Source organism: Protomyctophum bolini, assembly GCF_963924005.1.
Source record: "Protomyctophum bolini genome assembly, chromosome: 11".
NCBI classification, from domain to species: Eukaryota; Metazoa; Chordata; class Actinopteri; order Myctophiformes; family Myctophidae; genus Protomyctophum; species Protomyctophum bolini.
In genome coordinates, this window is record NC_137872.1 from 38,039,523 (window position 1) to 38,063,044 (window position 23,522).

At 43.5% G+C, this 23,522-nt stretch overlaps 1 protein-coding gene across 1 annotated transcript in view; it reads left to right on the forward strand.

Moving 5' to 3' along the window:
- The window catches only part of abat (4-aminobutyrate aminotransferase), a 66,692-nt gene that overhangs the window by 23,557 nt on the left and 19,613 nt on the right, over positions 1–23,522 (forward strand). The window contains exons 2-5 of the mRNA XM_080776547.1: positions 10,460–10,665; positions 15,118–15,212; positions 15,397–15,426; positions 21,122–21,239. Coding sequence (XP_080632673.1) covers positions 10,596–10,665; positions 15,118–15,212; positions 15,397–15,426; positions 21,122–21,239 — 313 coding nt within the window. The 5' untranslated portion in view covers positions 10,460–10,595. The remainder of the gene's footprint in view (positions 1–10,459; positions 10,666–15,117; positions 15,213–15,396; positions 15,427–21,121; positions 21,240–23,522) is intronic.

The window sequence follows — 23,522 nt, forward strand, 5'->3', positions numbered from 1 at the left end:
ACGAAAGCAAAAGGTCAAAGCCTCGGTCTGTGATTTCTTCAACTCTTTGAATGTGTGCTGGTTTAGAGCGTTATCGCCTACGCATCATAATTCTACCTATTGTTTAGGAATTGTTGAGAAAATGTTTCAGTCTTGAGATTTTATTCTTTGCTTTGTAGATCACCGAAATCGACATCAATATCTGGTCCGTGTACTTTTTAATTTGCATTATAATCCCCATAGATCGCCCTCATGTAAGAACTTGTGTTTCAAAAATAAACAAATCACCCTGGCGGTTTCACTCGTATGGCTATGAAGAATCAACTGACTGACAATACAGAGACACCTCCCCGACAATATCGCCGAGACGAGTTTGTTTATTTATTTTTAGACCACAAAATGAGACAATTTTCACGTTATTCTCCATAGAGAAAAAAACTTCCGCTAACCCCTTGGAACTCGGTTTACTCTGAACTTATGGTTATTCCATGATGTAACCAACCATGTCCATAGGCTCTGTCTGTCTGCACCATGAGGCTTAACCCATTCTGAACGGGAACCCCTTTTGGTGTCAGCATCATGTCGTGCTTTAGCTATTGAAAAATAGCACGCTACGAGCTTGTAGGTCTGCTATTTTTTGAAAAATCGAAGAGCGACTGACATTTTTAGAATCTGATCTCAGGTCAGAATGGGTTCATCAGACCAGTGTGTGTCCAGTGGAAACCTCGTATGAATCTGATCTCAGGTCAGAATGGCTTAAGTTCTTCCGAAGCCTCCAGACGATGATGAAGCCATAATGCTGGCATGTGATGTATTATAAAACACACTAATGGGGAAAATGAATAATCCTCGCTCTGTAGTGGGAGGATCATGTGGGAATCCGCCATGACACTTCCCTATTGTCTGCGTCTCAAAGAAGCTCCCTCTCAAAGGAACTGTGGAAATCGGCAGAGATATTTTTATATATATATATTTTTTGTTGCCAGCTTTAAATATAATAAAGCTGTCCTTTCATGCCCTGCAAAAAAAATAATCAAAAGTAGAAAAACAAAGTGTCTTTGTTTTTTTGTCTTTTCTTTTGTTGCTATTTGAAACCTGAAAAGTATTTAAAGGTATATTCAGTGATTTCACTTAATTCAAATATCACTTATTTCTTTGTTTTGTTGTGATAATCCTCTCTACTATAGATTGTGCTGACCATATAATGAGTTCCTCCCTGTCCCCAGTTAACCCCTGGGGGTCAAAAAACCTTCTCTATCCTGATTGGATGAAAGCTTGGGTCCCAAGGCAAAAACGAAACCTAAGGTTTTTTGAGTGAAATCATTGAATATACCTTTACATTTTTTTGGACATAGCATGAGGTTTCCACCCGGCAGCAACAGTATTTTAGCAGGAGGGCAAACAACAACAACAACAACAACAACAACGTGGCTAACATGGTTGACCGACCGGGGCTCAGCTGTGTTGCATTTTGACATTTTGTTCAATCCATCTGAAGTGAGTGCAACGTGTTAGACTGACGTTCCATCCGTAGAAACGGGTGTCAGCTGTAGTTACTGTAGTTACTGTAGCCTGATGTTTGTCCTCCTCTGATTAGGGATGTCGCGATTTTGAGTGTCTACCGATACCGATTTTTCCCCATCAGATATTTATATTTTTATAGAACACTTATGCCACATCACAATAGTACAATATCCAGTCTAATATCATGATATGGATATAATATCGATACAAGGGATGTCCCCGATTTCCGATCACGTGATTGGATTGGGACAACCCTACATCTGAGGATGATGCTCCCCCTGATTCAGCAAGTTTTTTTTGGTGCTATCCCTTTTGAACTGAGTGTTTTGAACGGTATCCTCTGTTGCTGTTTTTACATTTATGTTCAATAAACTGTTCAATTCCCCCAAATCGTGTGTAGAGAACAGACCCATTTTTGTGTCGCGGGGCCAATTCTTATGGGTCACGACGACTCGCGAGTAGTAGGGATGTCCCGATGTTTTCTTTGCTCCCGATCCGATCATTTCATTTTGAGTGATCTGCCGATACCGATTTTTTCCCCCATCCGATATTTAAATGTATAAATAGTTATATTTATAGTTATATTTTATGTAACTATAACTACTCCATCAATGTATCTCTCCATCAAACTACATCACTCCGATTCATCACTCCATCTGAACATCTCACTTTCTCTGTTCATCTCTCACCCCCCCTCCCCCTCTCTCTCTCTCTCTCTCTCTCTGTCTCTGTCTCTCTCTCTCTCTGTCTCTCTCTCCCTGCCCAGAGGCGTATGGAGACGCATGCAGCCTTGTGTAACACTCATACTCAGAACCAGTTTCATCCAGTCAACGAGGTGCTGCCTGTGAAGAGATGGGGGGTGTGCGCGTGCGTGCGTGCTTAGTGTGTGTGTGTGAGAGTGCCGTGCACATGACTGGCGGAGGGGGGCTTCTCCTCAGCTGAATAGAAGCTAGCCGCTCGCTGTCTGGAATTTTCCTGTTTGCACCGCCAGGATTACATAACGCCGCTGTCAGACAGAAAACTCTTATCTCCAATATTCTAACTTTTTATTGTTATTGTTTTTTTTCCCCGTAAATCTAGCGCTCTACTCGATCATAATATATACAACAGCGTCATCACACAAAAGCATCAAAAGTATAGCTCGGAGCGCGGCTCGGAACGCACGAGTGAAGCGACGACAGGGTTTTGAGCTTGTAGATCTGACGCTTTTGCGATTTGAATCCTGAAAACGAATTGTCTTTGGACATGTGAGGTTTCTATCCGACAGAGATGCAGTCAGTGGTGTGTGTGTGTGTGTGTGTGTGCGCGTGTGCGTTCGACACAAATAAGCACTGCTCTTTGTGTCGCTGCTGAAGAAAGAAAGAATGAATGAATGAAAGCATGAATGAATGAATAAATGAAGGAATGCATGCCTGCATGGTAATGATGGATGAGTGACTGACAGGGGTCCACATGTTGATGGAACAGGTGCCTGTTGATGATAAACGAATCGTTGACCAGCTGTTTGCTATTTTCTTCTTTTTTTGTGTGTGTGTGTGTGTGTGTGTGTGTGTGTTTCAGACATTAAACGTTGACTTGCTCTGCGGGGTTTTCTGGTTGATGTCGCTGCCCTGGTGTTTCCTTAACCATTGTAATGATTGACAGTACTGTATCCGAGACTGGGCTAATGTATGCCCTGCTGAATCCAGATTTAATAGATTATTGGCTGTTATTGTTTATACCGTCGCCTCGGTTAGTTTAACAAACCGTGCCTGAAGTTTGACAACATTGCCACAGACCTGCAGCTTTGCGCTGGACCCAAGTTGAGATTCTTTACTAGGAATAAACCCTTTGAGATACAGTTTTCAAGAGGGTCCTAAAGTATACACTCTACACATTAATAGAGAAGAAAAAAATAAGAAAAAAACAAAAGTTGTATTGTTTACAATATAAACACATTATATCATGTTAAATGGTAAAATGGTACACATACTGTAGCGCCTTTACATAGATTATGCATTACATTCACCCGTTCACACACACACATTCATACACCGAAGGCGGCGGTAACCATGCAAGGCACCAACCTGCACACCAGGAGCAATTAGGGGTTCAGAGAGAGTCTTGCTCAAGGACACTTCGACGACACTAACTCTGGGAGAGCCCAGCTGAGCCACCGCCGCCCCATTCATGTCATATACATGAACATCTAAACAAGCAAGAGGCTTATTAGTGTCGGTATCAGCCCAGAACGCGGTAGTTTATCCCCGTGGGAGATGGATTTCTGAGGTGGTGGAGCGTCCGTTTTCCCCTTTCCGTCAGCTCCCAGTATACTTACCGCACGACGGCGTGCCACACCAAAGTCATGCTACTCGTTATACGCTGAGTCGGCGGTGCCTGAGCTCGAACCTAATGTGACCTTGCGGTCCAAAGACAAGAGCTCGTCTATACCGACTGACCCGGACATCTAAACATATCCATGTAATTATAGTGATATCGATTTCAGACGTATATTATACCCTCATGTGCACATGCACAGGACAGACTCCTGGATCGCTTGCCTTTTTCCTTTCAGCAGCACGGTCTAGACCGGAGCTCTTTTGTTTTTTTTTCACTTAATTTTTATTGAAGGAAGAACAGACACAAACAAAAACTCAACTAACAAGACAATACGGGAAAGAAAAAATAAAAGTAAAAGAAAAAAAGGCTGCATTTTTCATATTACAATAAACATTCAATGAAATTCTATTGCAATATCACTATAGGCTGAGAGAAGAGATTCCACTTTTCCCATTTTTTATAGAATTTATCCTCTTGTAGTCTCAGTATGAATGTTAGTTTTTCCATAGAATATACAGTTCCTCAATAATGTCCATCCATTGATCTTTCGTGGGTGGGTCCTGTTGGTACCAGCGTCGTGTGATTGCTTTTTTACTTGATGCTAAGAGGATCTTGATTAAATATTTATCATGTGTTAGAAACTCTTCAGGGATATTTCCCGACAGTAGAAAAGAAACAGACAGAGGTACCGGTATCTCAAAACACAGAATGAGACCGGAGCTCTTAAAGGTTTCGTGACATTCATTTCCATTTATTTTTGTTGAATCACTTATAGCTCAACTTGGGACTACGTGGGGTCAACGTGCAAACGGGACATAATTATATCACACCGCTGGGACAACAACGCTAAAACAAGTCTCAAGCCTTTGGCGTGGTTATAGGGCTTATATAACCTGAAGTATTCACTGAAAATGTCAGAGGATAGAAAAGGTGAGGAGGAATGCCCTGGAAGAATGTCTGACTTTGAGCAGGTAGAGAGAAGACTTCCGCACACCCGGCAGGTAATTTGGAGCAGGTGCGATGATTTTTTACTTTGAGCAGGCAATTATGTGCTGCTCAAAGGCACCTCAACAGGAAACGTGGTTTTTTTTATCCTGCTGCATTTCTTCTTCTTTTTTTATGTTTATTTTATTTGGAAAAAGCAGTGCAGTATAGAAAGCATTTCTCTTAGACATAGACAAGGACATAAGTGCATTTCCCAGGTTTTTTTTTCTCACCCCTTTCCCTCCCTTCCCCCTCGTCCTCCCTCCAAGTGACTCCATCTCCAATGTCTCTGTATAATCCTCGCTTTCTTCAGATGGATTACATATGGCAACCCTGCGGCGTTTCCAGCACAGCACTGATTCTCGTATACTTTCCTGGAGGCTATACATCTCTGCGGGATGTTTTATTTAACTTAAATTTTTATAATGGAAGTCAATGGACTGAAGTGTACACTGTATTATACAGTAAACTGTATAATCGTACCAGTAAACTGCTACGGGGGGGTATTCAAACAGCTGCTGTAGGAAAGATATCAAAGCGGTTGCCCAACACAAATTACTGACTGACACTTTATCAGCAGCACCAATCCTTGACCCCGGGTCTGATGCCGCATGCAACAATACCCTGTCTTATTACACGGCTCGGTTGAATGCTTGACACTGATTGGTCAGTCGCTGAATTCAGCAGTGTGTTATTTCTTGATAATGACCGCCTCAAGGCCTCAGAGCAGCTGGCTGTGCTTGTGCCTGATTGACTGCTGTAGGCTATCCAACATGACAGCCATGTTGTTGCCCCTGAAAGGTTGCCGGTTCGATTCCCCCGGACGGGCAGGGAAAAATCTGGGTCGGTGAAGTGATTGGTCATCACTCACCCAACACCGCTGAGCCTTGCTCATCAACACTGCCCTTGAGCAAGGCACTGAACCCCCCAACTGCTCCAGTGACTGAAGACTGTGGTTGTACTGGTCAGCTCCCAGGTTTTTGTGTGTGTGTGTGTGTGTGTGTGTGTGTGTGTGTGTGTGTGTGTGTGTGTGTGTGTGTGTGTGTGTGTGTGTGTGTGTGTGTGTGTGTGTGTGTGTGTGTGTGTGTGTGTGTGTGTGTGTGTGTCTATGTGCAGGGCTGAGCAGGGCAGACACACACAGAAATGTCTGTATGCACATTTGTACTTCTGGAGATTGTTTGTAAAATGGTGATACCTCAGTGCACGCTAGTGTCTTTGAAGTGACACACGTCCGTCCATTTGGATATCATATCAATCAGTGACCAGGAAACTGTTGTAGCCTAATAAGGTGTACATGACTGGTCCTTGAGGTGTGTGCCAACCTAGAGACAAACAACCATGACTGTGTGTGTGTACTGACCAAATGATAACAAACTTAAATACTTTTAAATATTACTCTGTAAAAGTAAAGGAATGCCCCAAAGGAATCCAATGAATCAAAAAACATATTAACTATAACCTCAAATAGTAAGAATCGGGAAGAAACGAGGACACTGTCTCTTTATAGACCTTAAGTTATACCATGGCAGAGAATTCTTTACAAAGAACCCCACAAAAAGCAATTTTGAGAATCGAGACCACAACGAATCCAACGTTTCAGATAATTTAGTGAAGAATAATTCAATCAGAGATACATGTCATGCATAGTGAGATTCAGAAATGACATCGCATATAAAATAGTTCTGAATAGACTTATGAATTCTGAATAGTGTTCGAGGCATATTTGTCCATGGTTTATATAGGATGAAGATGTCTTCAGTTTGTTGTCGTTTGTTAGTTCAGAGTTGTTGTTGGACTGTCGTGATTGGATGAGGATACTCCTCATCCAATCACCAGGTCCGGGATGTCAGGATGAGGACCAATGGAGGCGGAGGATGCTGTCGTGTCTTGGTTGGTCCAGCACAGCGATCGTCTTTATGGGTGACGTAGAAGTGGTGTTTGAAGTCACAAGATCCAACGGCACCTGTTGTATCCAAGCAGTTCCAGTTTACTTAGTCTCTATAGGGTATAAGTTGTTAAGATCGACCTATATCCATATTCCGTAATACTACCTTGCTACTCCTCCCACTCAACACCCATCCTCATATCACAAAGGAGAAATACGCCGCAGTGTAACTGATGCGTAAACAGATGCGTGATGATATCGTATTCATCCGTCCGATCAAGCTCCGTGTTATTCAGAGAACCTGGTGTATTAATCACTTAATTTGTGCGGATCGCCGAGTGTATCCTTTCCGCATTTTTCCCCCAAGCGATTCGCCTGGTGTCGCCTGGTTAGCTGGAACATCCACGCCCATTCCACACCATATATAAGGCAACAGGAAATATCGAAATACGTCATCATACTGTGTAGCCTGCACAGAGGATTCCCAAGCTTTAAATTATATACAACAGCCGCGATGAGCTTGTAGAGCAGTTCATTTTGACAGGCGGGTCTCTGCAGGACAGATCTTCAAGCAAACAGCGCGATGTACATAATTATAAACTAAACTTGCCAACTTGGCACGCATTGCTTCACTCCTTGTTAAATGTCAGAAGTTAACTGATGTTACAGTTACTTTCAGTTTCACATATAAAGAAGTTAATTTACCACACCAAATGCTATATTAAAACTCGGCAATGATAAAAGGCCCTATTGATTACTATGATTAGCCTACTGCGGTGATTGATTCCCTGCCCTGTACTGTCGGATTTGGAAAGCAAATATATGGACATGCATGGACACGGGACATATTTTCTTTATTTTCTTTCTTGTGGGATTAATTCGTTTTTGGACTAAAGGCTATATTTTATCCGCTCCAACTACGTTGTACGTTTCCTCAGCTGCAGGTATAAGAGTTGGCTATTCTGTGTGGCGTCCGCATGTGATCAATATACATTATTATAAATGAATACCACGACGCAAATGCAGGCAGATATACAGGTGCTTGCAACCAAGGCATTTAGGCCTACGTGAAACTTTAATTGGCTGAGTCTCTGTCAACATATGCTGATCAGCGAGTTACAGTGGTAATAATAATAATCATCATCAACAGCCTTTCTTGTCTGTCTGTCTGTCTGTCTGTCTGTCTGTTTGTGAACAAGCGCGAGTGGAGGTGAGCTGGCTTTAAACGATGATATGACTGGCCGACTTTCAAACACGCTGATGCCATTCATTCAGTATAGGCTAATGTGGTCTTCTATTTTTAAGTGGTGCAACCACTTCTACAACCAGCTCACAATGTCCATGTACCTGTTTGTTTGTGATGTACGTCAAATGAGCACGAGTGGTGTGCGCATGCGTGTCAATGAGCACGAGTGGTGTGCGCATGCGTGTCAATGAGCACGAGTGGTATGCGCATGCGTGCGCGTGCACCACTGGTGTGCGCACGCACCCGTGTGTGTAGTGCCGTGCATGTGCGCGTGCACCACTGGTGTGCGCACGCACCCGCACCCGTGTGTGGACGTTGTTGCTACATAATTAGCGTCAATGCTAACAAGCTAAAATATAGCCATCCTTGCTCTAGAAAGCACCAATGTTTCCATCTAGACCACCGGATTATCAGCAAAAACCTCCGAAAATCGCGCTAATGGACCAAACCATGGAGACTGCTGTCTGTCTGTCTGTCTGTCAGACCGGCATGTCTGTGAACCATATAATGCATTAGAGCCAAAAGTCAGTCTGGGCCGGGCCGGGCTCACCGTGCCGTTATATTACGTGAATTTCACCCAGATTGGACTCGTTTCAGCGGCAGCATGCCCCTCGTCTACACCTGTAGTTCACAAAGGCTGTGCAGGTAGATCACATGACATGCCCTATAAGAAAATATATAATTTAAATATAAATGTCTTTTTTTTTGCCACCTGCCACTTGAATTAAGGTGACTTGATTGACATAAAAAAGTGCTTGTGTCAGACTTTGTTTTCAAGAGTGTTGTACACAGTCATCAGTAACATTGTACAGTTAAATTTCCTCCCCTCTATTCCTCAAGTGTGCCACTAGGTACAATAACAAATCACACCTGTGTGAACCAAGTGGTGCAACTCCCCTCTCTCTCTCTCTCTCTCTCTCTCTCTCTCTCTCTCAGAGACACAGCACTACCCCTCTCTCTGTTTCTGGCGCCCCCTACTGCTATGAATAAGTCACATACTCGTGCTCATTGACGTACACAAACAGACAAACAAACAGGTACACGGACATTGCAAGCTGGTTGTAGAAGTGATTGCACCACTTAAAAATAATCAGTCATGGGATAATACTGTTCTTCGGTGGGTACAGATCTTGTTGAGCTCGTCATTTTGAAAGTAGCTCACAAAGCGTGTGGGTACCCTGGGTGTAGACTAGACACTCGACAAAGCTTGATGTACCATGGTGGATTTTGAACCCACAACCTCCTTGGAGGGTGGGCATAGCTACTTCACCAGTGCAGTGCGCCACCACCACCCGAGTGAGAAGATGAAATCTTTATAATATGCACAAACATTAATGTGTGAGTGAGGTTGAATGTGTCCATGCAGGCATTGCTGCTGCCCGATCATTAACGCTCGCTCTGCTGCCTTGGAAATGCCGGGGTCAACTCAACGATCCAGCATCGTGTGTAGTGTACTCATACTTTAAGTGGCATAAGTGCATAATCATAAGTAATAGCGGCCGTGCTTATAGGGGGGCGAAAATCAGCATATACAGTGAGTGGAACTCTGCATAGTGCCGATGACTAATGGTCCAATCCAATTCATGCAGTGTGAAATTGGAATATATATACTTCATAAATAGTCCAATTTCTAAGCCATGTTGAACACAATGTTAAGCAACACAGCACCTTTTGCTCGACCAGCAGACAGGGTATACTTTAGTCATGCCAAATGTTATTTTCAGACAAACCTTTGACCGTCAAAATGCCAATGGTTGACTCCATCAGGGGTGTAATTAAATTAATTGCTTTGATTACTCCACTGGCATTGCCCATTTTTCAGGCTTTTGCTACGTGAAGCCTCGGTTTCAGCTCCACAACTACTCTAAGTTGCATCAGCGCACACATTAATATCCCCAGTTGAGCTCAATGATTCATAATCGGTGCTATAATTTCTCTTTTCGGTCCGGAGCTAATTTGAAAGATATTTAAGAATCGAGTCTCCTCGACCTCCTGTCGGCGTGCACAACAAACATGAAGCTGATCGACCTCGGAAAGGTGTGCGATAAGATTAGAAGTATAGACACATAGGCAAACACAGACACACACATTACAGGGGTGAAAATAAAACGATAAAACCTGATCTCCTGGCAGAGATGACAACAGCAGACTGTAACAACGTCGTATAGGCAACTACACACCGTGAGTCACAACCAAACTCCCACACTTCAAGTTCAACAGCAGACTGTAACAACGTCGTAGGCAACCTAACACCGTGACTCACAACCAAACTCCCACACTTCAAGTTCAACAGCAGACTGTAACAACGTCGTAGGCAACTACACACCGTGAGTCACAACCAAACTCCCACACTTCAAGTTCAACGGCACGCTCGCGGGTTATCTCAGGTTACGTGTGTTGATGAGTGATGGCTTCAGACTAGAGTCTAAAGTCTCTCTCACTCTCTCTCTCTCTCTCTGTGTGTGTGTGTCTCTCTACTATATAACGTATCGTGGACTCCTCTCTCTCCTCTGTGTGTCTAGGTGACGTGGTGAAGACAGTGGTATATACTCCTCGAGGACCCTCGGCGCCTGTCCTCTCCTCTCTCTCCCCACTGTCTCTCTCTCTGTCACTTGCGTCTCTCTCTCTCCGTGTGGTTCCGTCACACTCCCGGGAGCCATGGCGTCTTCACTGCTCAGCCGACAGCTGGCCTTCTGTCTGCAGAACAACCTCCGTCTCTCTGCTCCAGGTAACTCCCTCCGTCACCGTACCTCCGTCACCATACCTCCTTCACCCTCTCCAAGGCAAAGCACTCACCTGCTAATTACACACCTGGTTTTTTGGGGGGGGGGTTTTGCGAGTTTCAGCCCATACATACAAATTACCCCTACTGTATACTGATGACCATTTTACTATAAGCATGCAGACAGTGAATAAAGCACGCACATCCAAAATAAAAAAAGGAATAAAGCAAGAAAAGGCCAGAGATGCTGGGTTAGAGAGGCTATACGCTGTTGTATAATTTTCAATCCGGTTAAGCATCATGTGTCCTTTTAGTTTTTGCTATAGATTTACGGCTACATTATTATTATTTTTACGTTTTTTTCCACAAAAACTTGGGTTAGGATTTAAAAGGCGTTTTTTAGAATCGGCCTCAGATCTAAATGAAAACAATTGTCTGCACACTGACTGGATCTACTGCAGCTCCTAAGCCTAGCTACCTTCAAAACATCATTAAAAAAGAGAATATTGTTGGAGGCGTAGTCGGGGACAATTTGACCAAGCATACCATGATTGTGTTGATATTATTATTATTAGTATAGGTTTTCCCACTCTAATAAACACATTTCAATTTGTCATTGCTTATGCAGGGCAGTTATGTAACATTACATTGTCATTGCTTATGCAGGGCAGTGAACTTTATGACGCCTTGTCATGAAGTTACTGTAAGTTTTCATTGCTTGGTAATGTGGTTGAAAGTTGAAAAATCGACACAAAATAGTCACAGGAGAAACAAATGCTTTGCAAATTAAATTAAATTGTCCGTGACTTATTCATGCCGACGTAAATATTGGCCAGAGAAGCAGAACAATTGAACCCATTTAGGACCCGTTTTTTACCCTTTCGAGACGGGAACCCATTCTGGGGTTCTTGTTGCTTTGGTACAGCATAAAATGTAATTTCTTTTAATAAATATTTGAAGTTTTTCTGGAAATTTAGGTCAGGATTTAGAAGACGTTTTTTTTAGAATCAGCCTCCTAAATGGGTGCTGGGTTTATTACCTGTAAGATTCAAGTAAAGGCACTCATGGGACATTGGAAACAAAACAGGAATGAAGCAGTCATGTCACTGGTGATTACTAGTAAATGTGCAGAAATGACCAGCATGCTTCTTTCAAGGTAATTTCAAGGCCTGTGTGTTTGTTAATTAATGACAGAGAGAGAGAGAGAGAGAGAGAGAGAGAGAGGTTGACAAGTGAAAGTAATTTAGATAGCATGCTATTCCATCCAGGTGTATTGTTTACCTGGTCTAGTTTCAACGTGCAGATTGTTATTTAGATAGCATGACGTTTAGACAGATGCTACGCGCTATAGCATTGGCTAATTGTTTACCTGTTACCCGAGTGTGTTGGCGGCACTGCACTGTTCTCTTTGCATTCTATGCAGGCTACCTTATGTCATGGGGGTTCTCAACCTGTGGGTCGCGACCCCCCAGGGGGGGGTCGCCAAATTATTTTGGGGCGGTCCCCCAACATATTTTTTGTTCTTTTTTGAGTGGTGCAACCACTCCTACAACCAGCAATGTCCGTGTACCTGTGTACCTGCATGTGTACCTGTGTGTACCTGTGTAAATGAGCACGAGTATGTGACTTATTTATACCAGTAGGGGGCGCCAGAAACAGAGAGAGGGGTAGCGCTGTGTCTCTAATGAGAGAGAGAGAGAGAGAGGGGGGGGGGGTGGGAATTGCACCACTCAGTTCACACGCGTGTTATTTTTTTGTGTGCAACTGAATTGCTGGAAAAGAGAAATGAAGAGTTTACATAGTACACATAGTACATGCATAAACTTTGCTTAATGATTATATCTGGTTTCACAGTATGTATTTATGGTGTATTTTCACTATTATTATTGTTATTGTAGCGGCCAATCTGTATTGGGGGTGGGGAGGAGGGCGGGGCGGGGTTTCACGAGACACGGCCAAAGCATTTCTGGGGGTCTCCAGCCAAAAAACGTTGAGAACCCCTGACTTATGTGTGACTATTTAACTTCTTCTGGATTATTGGAACGTCAGCTAAATACCTACCGTTTGTAAATCGTAAGTGACATCATGGCATGGCAGGTCAGGTCATAGAACGTCCTAATAAAACGTGTGTGTGTGTGTGTGTGTGTGTGTGTGTGTGTGTGTGTGCGTGTGCGTGTGTGCGTGCGCATGCGCATGCGTGTGCGTGTGTGCGCGCGCGTGCGTGTGTGTGCGTGTTGGCTCCTGGCCAACAGTGTACAGCCGTCCAGGGGAAACGTAGCCTCGGAAACCCAGACATTTTTATTTCCAGGGAGAAAAAACTAAAGTCTGGGGCCGAGTTCACTTCAATTCGGCATAGAGTTGCGCAAACGTCGCTCACTCTCTGCTGATTTCTGATAGTCTGCACCTTTGTTACATTGACGTACACATGCACGTACACGCACACACTCCTCTCTCCCTGTCGCTCTAATTAATTAGTCTCATGTCCAGCAGCTGTGCCTAGTGTCTCCCGAGCTGCCTTCTTATATGCCATAGAAAGCATAGGTGAGTTCCAGGCTAGGGGGAAACGTGACTTCCTCTCTCCGGGAGGTATATGGCTGTCTGTACACACTCCTCCTAGTCAATGATCTACTGTAACTACACTATAGCACGTTCCACGCTGGTTAGATCCAGAACACAGCCAGCACGCGCTTTGATCGCTTCTTATTGGTCTGTTTTGTCTGTCGGTTTGGAGGCGTGGTGGATCCTGCCACTGCACGTGCACCTGATAATGGTTCTCTATGTGACAACAATATACCATGTCAGTCACCAGCTCAAATCAGATTTGTGTCTCATCCAGAGTGGATGTTTATGCAGTCTGGACAGCAAAAAATAACACATTGATTGATTGATTGATTGATTGATTGATTGATTGATTGATTGATTGATTGATTGATCTGCAGTTTGCAGTACATTTCAAGTACAACTCAATACAAAAACTGTTAACTGTGAGTGGACGTGGACACCATAAAATAAAGCATTACACTTGTTTACAAGAGGGCCCACCATGTTCAATTCATCAAAACATTTAGAGACGTACGAATATACACTTCTATATAGCCAAAAACAGGAAATCATCATAGAGGAGGTAAAAAGGTAACAAAAAAAAACATATACAGTGAGGGGGAAAAGGGGTGGGTGGGGGATTCAGATTTTACGGACCCCCTACACGGAGTTCCACCACTCACTCAGTTCACACGGGTGTGATTTATTTATTTTTTGCTATTTTTGAGTGTCTCTGGCGTGTTACTGTTAATTGGAATGTTGGGTTTTTAATATAACAGAGACTGAATCCGTCTCTGATGGACATTTCTGGAGGGAACAGCAGCAGGCATCTCTCTGGATAATCTGTGTATAATGTCTTGTGATGGTCGTCAGACAGATTTGTTTCCAGCTCGTTTCTCTCTGCTTCCAGGTGTTTGCTATACTCAATCAAGCTGATTGTTATATAGGCCTCATTCACACGTACCAAACAGCAATCAAGCTAATTTTTGTTTTGTTTTGTTTTTGTTTTTTGCTTTTCCAATGGGAGTCACATAACCTGACGCTGCCAGATCCAAGAAGCTTGCTACACAAATTTGTTTCACAGCTTATTGGGATCTGGGATCTCGGGAGCAAATTCAATGACAGCGCTGTTCCTTTTTTTCAAGATACTTGGTAGATGATTGGATGGGACCGTCTGTCTATCACCGTGTGGGCGTGCAAACACAACCAATCATATTGAGGTGTCTATATAGCTTCACATCCGGTTTCGCCCTTAGCTCACGCTGATTGGTTCGAACAGGAGCTGTTCGGTGTTAGCTCAATCCCCTGAGTGATCTCAGATGGAGGCTGTGTTGGGGAACATGGTTACCCAATACCGCCCTCATCTGGCAGAGTCAGGTTAGGAGTCACATGGTTTGATCAAACATCTGTGTTTGATTGCTGATTGCTGGTGGTGTTCTGCCCCTCCCCCGTCATCAAACAAAAATGTTTGGTCAAACCATGTGACTCCCATAATTGGAAAAGCATTGTGGTGGCCCCCCAAAAAAACGACCAAACATTTGCTTGGTGTGTACGACGTGTTTGGTACGTGTGAACGAGGCCTCGCGCGCACGTCGTCTCTGTCGGGTGGGAGACCTCATCATGTCCAGACCCGTCACTTCTCAGGATTCAAATTCAAAAGTATAGCAGATCTATATAAGCTCCAGACGACGTGTCCCTTTGTGCCACATTCCCAACTTGTGCATCTGCTTGCTTGTGAAGCTGTGATGCGTTTGTGTGCCCGCTGTAGTATGACCAAGTAGGGTGTTCATTTACGGGGGGGGGGGGAGGGGGGGAAACACGATAAGTAAAAACATGTAGATAGCGGGTTTCTGTCTGACAGCGACAAGATGTTTATGAGTGCATGTTTAGTAACGTATAACATCCTCTTGTCCACAGCCTCCAGATATGTCAGTAAAGTGGCGCCCAAGTACGACGATCCCGAGTACGATGGTCCCTCCATGAAGACACAGGTCCCTGGGCCACGGTCACAGGTAACACACACACGCGGGCGCACAGTACACGCACGCACGCACGCAAGCTTGCTCGATACTGTACATTTGCCTTTCAAGGTTGATTTTAAGTAGCAGAAACTCACAACTGTCTCTGTCTGTCCTGTGTCCATATTTCTCTCTCTCTCTCTCTCTCTCTCTCTTTTTCTGCATTATCTTTACTCAGGCGCTGACTAAACAGCTGGGCGAAATCCAGGTAAGACACAAAGGGTGTGTGTGTGTGTGTGTGTGTGTGTGCATGTGCGCGTGTGCATGTGCGCGCGTGCACTCAGTGGCAGTAGAGTAGAGTGGCCGGTAGATCAGCCGGATGGGAACTGCAAGGTTCCCAGTTCGAACCCTGTGGGCTCCCCCCAGAGTCAGTGTCGAAGTGTCCTTGAGCAAGACTCTGAACCCCTAATTGCTTCCGATGTGCAGGTTGGTGCCTATAGTTGCATGGTTTCCTCCGCCTTTGGTGTATGAATGTGTGTGAATGGGTGAATGTAACGCACAATCTATGTAAAGCACATTGGATAAAAGCGCTATTTTAATGCACCATTTACCATTTAGTGTTGTTGTCATGCTGCATCATTGTTACACCTTTTGGTGTTATAGCATTATGTTATGCGTTATAGCTATTGAAAAAATAGCAAATCTACAAGCTCATAGCTATACGAGCTTGTAGGTCATGCTATTTTTGAAAAATAGCAGAAAACTGTCAGGATGTAGAAGACATTTTTTTTAATGCACCGTTTACCATTTAGGGTTGTTGTCATGCTGCATCATTTGTTATATATCCCATTAGCATCATGTTATGCTTTAGCTATTGAAAAATAGCAGATCTACAAGCTCGTAGCGCGCCACCGAGTGGCGCGCTACGAGCTTGTAGGTCTGCTATTTTTGAAAAATCGAAAAGAACGACTGACATTTTTAGAATCTGATCTCAGGTCAGAATGGGTTAATTAGACCAGTGTGTGTCCAGTGGAAACCTCGTATGAATCTGATCTCAGGTCAGGTTTTGAACACCGGTGCAGTGTGGTGTTCCCTCGGGGGGGGGGGGGGGGGGGGAGGAAGCGTCAGTGAATCCTCGCTTATAGAGTCTGATGGCCCCCCGCCAGGCTAGTGTTGTCATGCTGCGTCACGGTTATAATACAGTAAATCTGATGGTTTTATAAGGACTTGAACCCCAGCCAGACTCACTGTGCTGCCTCAGCATGTGCAGTAGCAGCAGAAGCAGCAGTATACGGTAGTAGGAGTTAAGTAAAGTAAGTACAGTTACTCAAGTACTGTACTTAAAGCTGCACCACCACTGTGCAACTTTCCTGTTCTACCCTGTGTGGAATGTTTTTTACCACTGAGCCAACAGAGCCTGCTTGCTTTATCAGGGCATGCATTGAATGTTGCCCTTCGGGTCAAAATGCACGAGTGTCAAAACCGGAAACGTGGTGGTGTCAAAAGTCATGTCTCACCTATAGCCACAGGATCTAAAATGTCTCAATAGAAGGGCAGGGAGACCAAAATACAACCACCCCTCTGAGATGTAGTGGAGTAAACAAAGCACACCCATGTGAAGTGAGGGGCGCTCTTATCATCATACATCATCAGTCACATTCCGGCCAATCGCCTCAGTAAAACCTCAGTAAAACTATACCTAAACCTAACCCTAACCTCAGTAAAACTATACCTAAACCTAACCCTAACCTCAGTAAAACTATACCTAAACCTAACCCTAACCTCAGTAAAAACTATACCTAAACCTAACCCTAACCTTATAACCTCAGTAAAACTATACCTAAACCTAACCTCAGTAAACTACATATACCTAAACCTAACCTCCGTAAAACTAACAAAATAACCTTTCTAGTCTGCTCTGAAGATAATAAGGCCGTTTGCCGAAACGCGTCGGCCGGCGTTCTCAAAATAAACACGAGGAATTGCGTCTGCATCTTTTATTCCGTCGCGGTGTTACACTGCTATACTGTTGCTCCAAGTAAAGCAGCAGAGCACTGCAGCTCTCACACAGCGCTCAGGAGAAGATACTGCATGTCTGGCAGCACGTCAGGGTCGAACAAGGACAAGGCTTTTTCCTTTCCAAGAAGGAGCCGTGGCTCTGCAGCTTGACACAGCTGTGTTTCAACGGACATTAATTCCCCAACCTGCACTTAACCCGTTCAGGCCTGAAATTTAAAAAAAAAGAAATGTCTTCAAAATCCTGACCGTTTTCTGAAAAACCTTATGTTTTTACTTTTTTGTATCAGTGGTGCTCAATATTTCATGTCAAGGACCCCACAAATTATATGTAATATGCCTCCGACCCCCCATCTGAAACTATGTTGTTCCAGGGACCTCCCCAGAAGCAAAGATTTGAGTTAAAAAATGTTCACTCTGTAATAATATATATTCAAAGATTTGAGGCACATTTTCACGATTTTTCAAAAATAGCAGACCTACATAGAGCTTGTAGATCTGCTATTTTTCAAAAGCTAAAGTATAACATGAAGCTTTAAAACACCAAAAGGGGTTCTCGCCCCAAAATGGGTTAACCCATTAAGACCTGCAGGACCCCGATTCTACAAACGTCTTCTCCTAAATCCTGACAGTTTTCTGAAAAACCCTGTTTGTACGTACAGTATATGTCAGTGGTGCTCAAAGTTTTCCATGTCAGGGAACCCCCAACATGACATGCATTTGGCTTCAGACCCCAATCTCAAAATATCTTCGTTCCAAGCACCACCAGAAGCAAATATTTGAGTTAAAAGCGTTCGCTGTGAAAGAATACAGTACATATATTCAAAGATTTGTGCCACATGGTCGCGAGTAAAAAAAAAAAAAAAAAGGCAGATCTACAAGCTCGTAGCGCGGCAGTATAGGGCGACTGTTGCATAGTAATTCAAACAGTATATGGCCTAAATGTTAATATAGACTGTAAACATTAACCATATGAACCCTATAGCATCCCTGTCCCCTGTTCTTGGGGGCGGGCATTCGGCCATTAGATCGACTATATAGCAGAATTGCATAGATCGGCTATTCTCCGCAAAGAGAGAGAGAGAGAGAGAGAGAGAGAGAGAGAGAGAGAGAGAGAGAGAGAGAGAGAGAGAGAGAGCGTGCTTGCTGCATGCTTGGTTGTGACCTTTTTCCTTGATCTATACACTGTTACTCATTTTGCCTTTGCACGGCGTACACACTGTTACGTAACCCTTGACTGTCTGTCTGTGGGTGTGCGTGTCTGTGTGTGTGTGTGTGCGTGTGTGTGTCTGTGTGTGTGTGTGTGTGTGTGTGCGTGTGCGCGCGTGTGTGTGCATACATTCATTTGGAGAGGGGGATGTGAAGTATACAGCGTACATTGGCCAAGCGTTGCAGTGCAATTATTACTGTCATCTCTGTCGGGTGGAAAAACCTCACATGTGTCCGCAAAACGGTTCCTTTTTTCAGGATTCGAAATTCGAAAGCATCGAAAGTATATATAGCAGATCCACGAGCTCCAAATGCGTTGCTTCGTCGTGACACATTTCGAGCTTGCGTTAATTTTTCACGGAAGAAATACACAAAAAACGAATCAAATATGGAGATAAGAGGTTTCTGCCCGGCGACAGCAACGACGTGTGTGCACCATGTGTATAAGGGCATTATGTTGATCCGGTGAAGCGGTTTGAGCTATATAGAAAGGTGTGCTCAGTGGAGCGCAAAAAAACCTTCGCCACGAGGCATGTCCTAGTAATATTACACAAAGCGACATAAAACTGTGTGTGTGTGTGTGTCTCTCCCCTCCCATTATCTGCGCAGTTATGTTAGTTTAGTATTGGCACGCAAACAGGAACCCATGTACTGCAACAGCTACCACTTATAGGACAAACTAGGGGGGGGGGGGGGGGGTACATTTCAAGCACAAACTCAATACAAAGAATGTTAACTGTGAGTGGACGACCCCAATTAAGCATTACACTTGTTTACAAGAGGGTACACCATGTTCTGAATTCATCAAAAGATTTAGAGACGTACAAAATAGACACTTCTATATATAGACAAAGAACAGAACAGGAATTCATCATAAAGGAGGTAAAAAGGGAAAAGAAACATATATACAGTGAGGGGGAAAAGGGGGTGGGGGGGAGCGGTGGGGGGGGATTCAGATTTTACGGGGGCCAGTTTCGTCCGTAGGTGCCCTTTGAGAGCGGTTTTGAAGGAGTCAAGGGATTCGCATGTCTTAATGACTGTTGGTAGGGCGTTACACATTTTGGTGGCATAGGAGCGAAAATAATTTAGTCCCTTGTTTGTGCCGAATTCTGGGCTGTACATGGTCCGTTGCACTCCCTCTGGTGTTGTGGGTGTGCACTTCTTTAACATTAAGGAAGTATATCTAGACAGGTATACGTACATGGGTATCTTGGTGGTGTATCGAATCTTGTGGACCGGACCCATTGCAAGATGCGGTACTCTGTCGTCGACCCTAAGCCACACCACCATAACATCCCCCCCCCCCCCCCCTTATCCAGTGGCTAAAACTAAAGCCCAACATGTACAAATTGTATGCAACTTAAAAGGGCTAAAAGTAGCATAATGATGATGTAATCACAATTATTCTGAGCCTCTTGTTAAAATAAAATGTGCCTGCAGGCTGCATAGTGGAAATGGCGTAGCGCCGGTGCCGCAAATGGGTTTTGTATTATGTTTCGTTGGCAGTTTTTTGTTACAGGTGTGCAATGTGTCATGGCAGGACAAGCATGGGGTAATGAGGACCATGCTGCACATGATGAATGAATCATTACAGACGCAGGCTTGCGTGAAATTCGTCCGCTTGTTTGTTGGTTTTTTTGCGAGGTGTGCTGGTGTGCCGTGTGTGTGCACGGAGAGCTGAGAGTGGTCGACAAACGTCTTTTGGATAGATACTGTACTCATCCCATGGTGATGTGTCGTTTATTATGACGCATTTCATTTCCATTTCAGCTCATACGAGCTTGTACTGTAGATCTGCTATTTTTTGAAAAATCGTGAAAATGTGGCGCACATCTTTGAATATATATTCTTTCAGAGAGAACATTTTTTATTTGCTTCTGGGGGGGGTCATATTTTCAGATGGGGGTAGGCGGCCAATTACATATATTTTTGGGGGTCCTGACATGGAAACATAGGGTTTTTCAGAAAACTGTCATGATTTAGAAGACATTTTGTAGAGGAAATACAGTTATTATATTATTATTATTCAGCAGCACTAAATAATATTCATGGAATAGCCCACTGGTTGATTGAACTGAGAAGCGCTTTACTTCTTTACTGCTTTGTTTTACTTCAGTCAGATGGTTGTCCAACGAATCACAGGAATTCAGAGGGAACTTGAACTTGAACTCTATTACAGTAAGAGTAGCTTAACATATTAACGTTGGTGCTTAGGCATGCCTTATCAAGTTCCAGAAGCTATGATGTAATGTCATGTAATGCAATGCAATGTAATGAAAGTTATGCAACACAGCTCAAATCCGCTCAGCCACTATAGTCCTTGCGTTGTCAGACAACTATTCCACAATCCCCGAATGCTATATTAGAGTTTGGAGCTGTTCACGAAATATTTTAAAATCACTTTCCATTTTATTGTTTCCATTTCGATTTCAGCTAGGCAGCAAGCTCAAATGATATAGGCTATGATTAGAGCTGTTGTGTGGAAATAATAAAAAAGTAAATCTGAGGGGTTCCTGGAACCACATATTTTCAAACATTTTGGGGTCCTTGACATGAAATATTGAGAGAGACTGACATAAGGTTTTTCAGAAAACGGTCAGACATTTTTTTTTAAACTTCGACGTCAGGCCTAAATGGGTTAAGAGATATACTGTATATCCTCCGTCATGTCACCACAGTTCCATGTTAAGAGATATACTCCATGTCAGTTTGCGTGTGTGTGCGTCTCTCCTCCTCAGAACGTGGCGGCCATCAACTTCTTCTGCAACTACGAGGAGAGCAGAGGGAACTACCTGGTGGACGTGGACGGAAACCGCATGCTGGACGTCTACACTCAGATCTCCTCCATTCCAATCGGTGAGCCGTTTAGTTCTTTATGTTTGTGTAGTACACTTACAGACATAGTTGGTATAGTGATATAGTGATATATTAAAGATACGTTTTATTTTTAATGTGTTTCCTACCTGGAATTCCAACCCAGGTCGCCCCCCACATGACCAAACATATACCGCTAATTGCGGTATAATTGTGGACTTTTGAGTGTGGCGCTCTCTGACAAGTTTTAGAGGGGAGGAATAGAGGGTATGCGCATGCTTAAAGTGAATGGCACATTGAGTGGCAAAGCAACATGCAAAGTGAGTTTATACATTGTTTAAAGGTATATTCAGTGATTTCACTTAATTCAAATATCACTTATTTTTTTGTTTTGTTGTGATAATCCTCTCTACTATAGAGTGTGCTGACCATATAAGGAGTTCCTCCCTGTCCCCAGTTAACCCCTGGGGCTCAAAAAACCTTAGGTTTCGTTATTTACTCTCTATCCTGATTGGACGAAGTCCCACAGCCAAAAACGAATCCTAAGGTTTTTTGAGTGAAATCACTGAATATACCTTTAACGTTGTTTAAAGGAGCTATAACATAAAATTCAACTTTTTCCATTTCTTTTGTGTTTTTGGGGCTCCCGTGTTTTTTATCCCCACAAATAACCAGTTTTGAACAATCAGGCTTCATATTGGTGCTTTAATGGAAATTGCTCTCAGGAACAGCTCAACTGATTTTGGCCTCATCGTGATGTCATCAATGTCACCCTACTTTGTATAATTCCTCCTTCTTCAGACTTCAGTTCCAAATTTGCATTTCCACTTTGTTTACAATGTCCACCATTGTTGATTTTCCAAGCTGGCATGGAATGGAAACAAGCCTGGTTTTTATCTAGGATCAGTATTATAATGACTCAAATATTAAATAATCTGCATATCAGCACCACCCCCACCACCTCAGGACATTGTGGTACTGCAGCTAAAACTGCTTTCAAAGTTCCAGAAAGAAATGACAAGGACTGGTTGTATCAGAGTGGTGATGAAGGCTCAAACCATTAGAAATAACTTTGATGGACATAGACAATATTACATATTAAAAGCAGTTTTAAAATGCATGTTATTTGCGCTTTAATGGATTCAGATAGTGATGACTGTTTGGATGCATGGGTTGTCAAGGCCAGAAAGTCGTTTTTTTGCCAGTCAGTATAGGCACTCCTGCATAACTTCCTGGTTCGATGATGATGTCACACGCATATACCCTCTATACGTGACGCTACGGGTGAAAAGGAGGTCTCTGCATAGGGTATTGCCCAAAGTGACACTCAAGGCAAAACAACGATAAAAGCATACAACGGCCCCATTTAGGGGCTGTGCGCAATGCTAGGATAGACGCTTTTTTTTACAGAGCCAGCTTTAGTCTGGTGGATGCAATGGACTGACTGAACGCAAAGAGATCAAGACCTGGTCAGCAAAGTGGTGTGCATGTGCGTGCGTGCGTGCTAGGGCATTCACTTCAAGTCATTTTTACTAGTTGACTAGTTGCCTAGTTTACTAGTCGACTAGTCGTTTAACTACCTATTATGTAAAAAAGAAAAATGTACAAATACATATTTGTACATTTAAAAACTGTGTACATTGGTAACTATAATCTACCTGATCTTGAGGCCTACAAAATCGGGGGGAAAAATAAAAATATATATATTTTTTTCTTATCAACTAGTCAACTAGTTGCTTAATGCCCTGGGTGTGTGCGTGCGTGCGTGTGAGCGAGCGAGCGTGTGGTATCACTGCTCTTGCAGTACACTCCTGTGAAGACAGCACTCGGGGTTAGACCGAGGCTACAGCTGTGTGGAGTTATTGATGTAGGTCAAATGAAGGTCTCTCTCTACCACCTAGCCACATACAGAACGGAACGATGCACTCCCTCTGATTGGCTGTCGACGTGGCAACGGCAGACTTTACTCTGTGATCTGTTGAAGTGCTGCCATAGTAACGCAACGGTTGCCCCGGGAGACCGGGATTGAGATTTGCTGCTGTGGCGGTCATGAAGGCCGTGATTTCTGTGGTGCACAAATACAGTCACAGACACACATGACGCACGCACACACCCACGCACGCACGCACGCACGCACAGTGCTTAGATTTCAAACTCAAACTTATTCTGTACAGCTTGCTTCCATGTCTTTATTCTGTACAGCTCACACACACACACACACACACACACACACACAATTCAATTCAATTCAAAGGGCTTTATTGGCATGAGAAAACATACGTTTACATTGCCAAAGCAGAAAGAACAATACAACAATACAACACA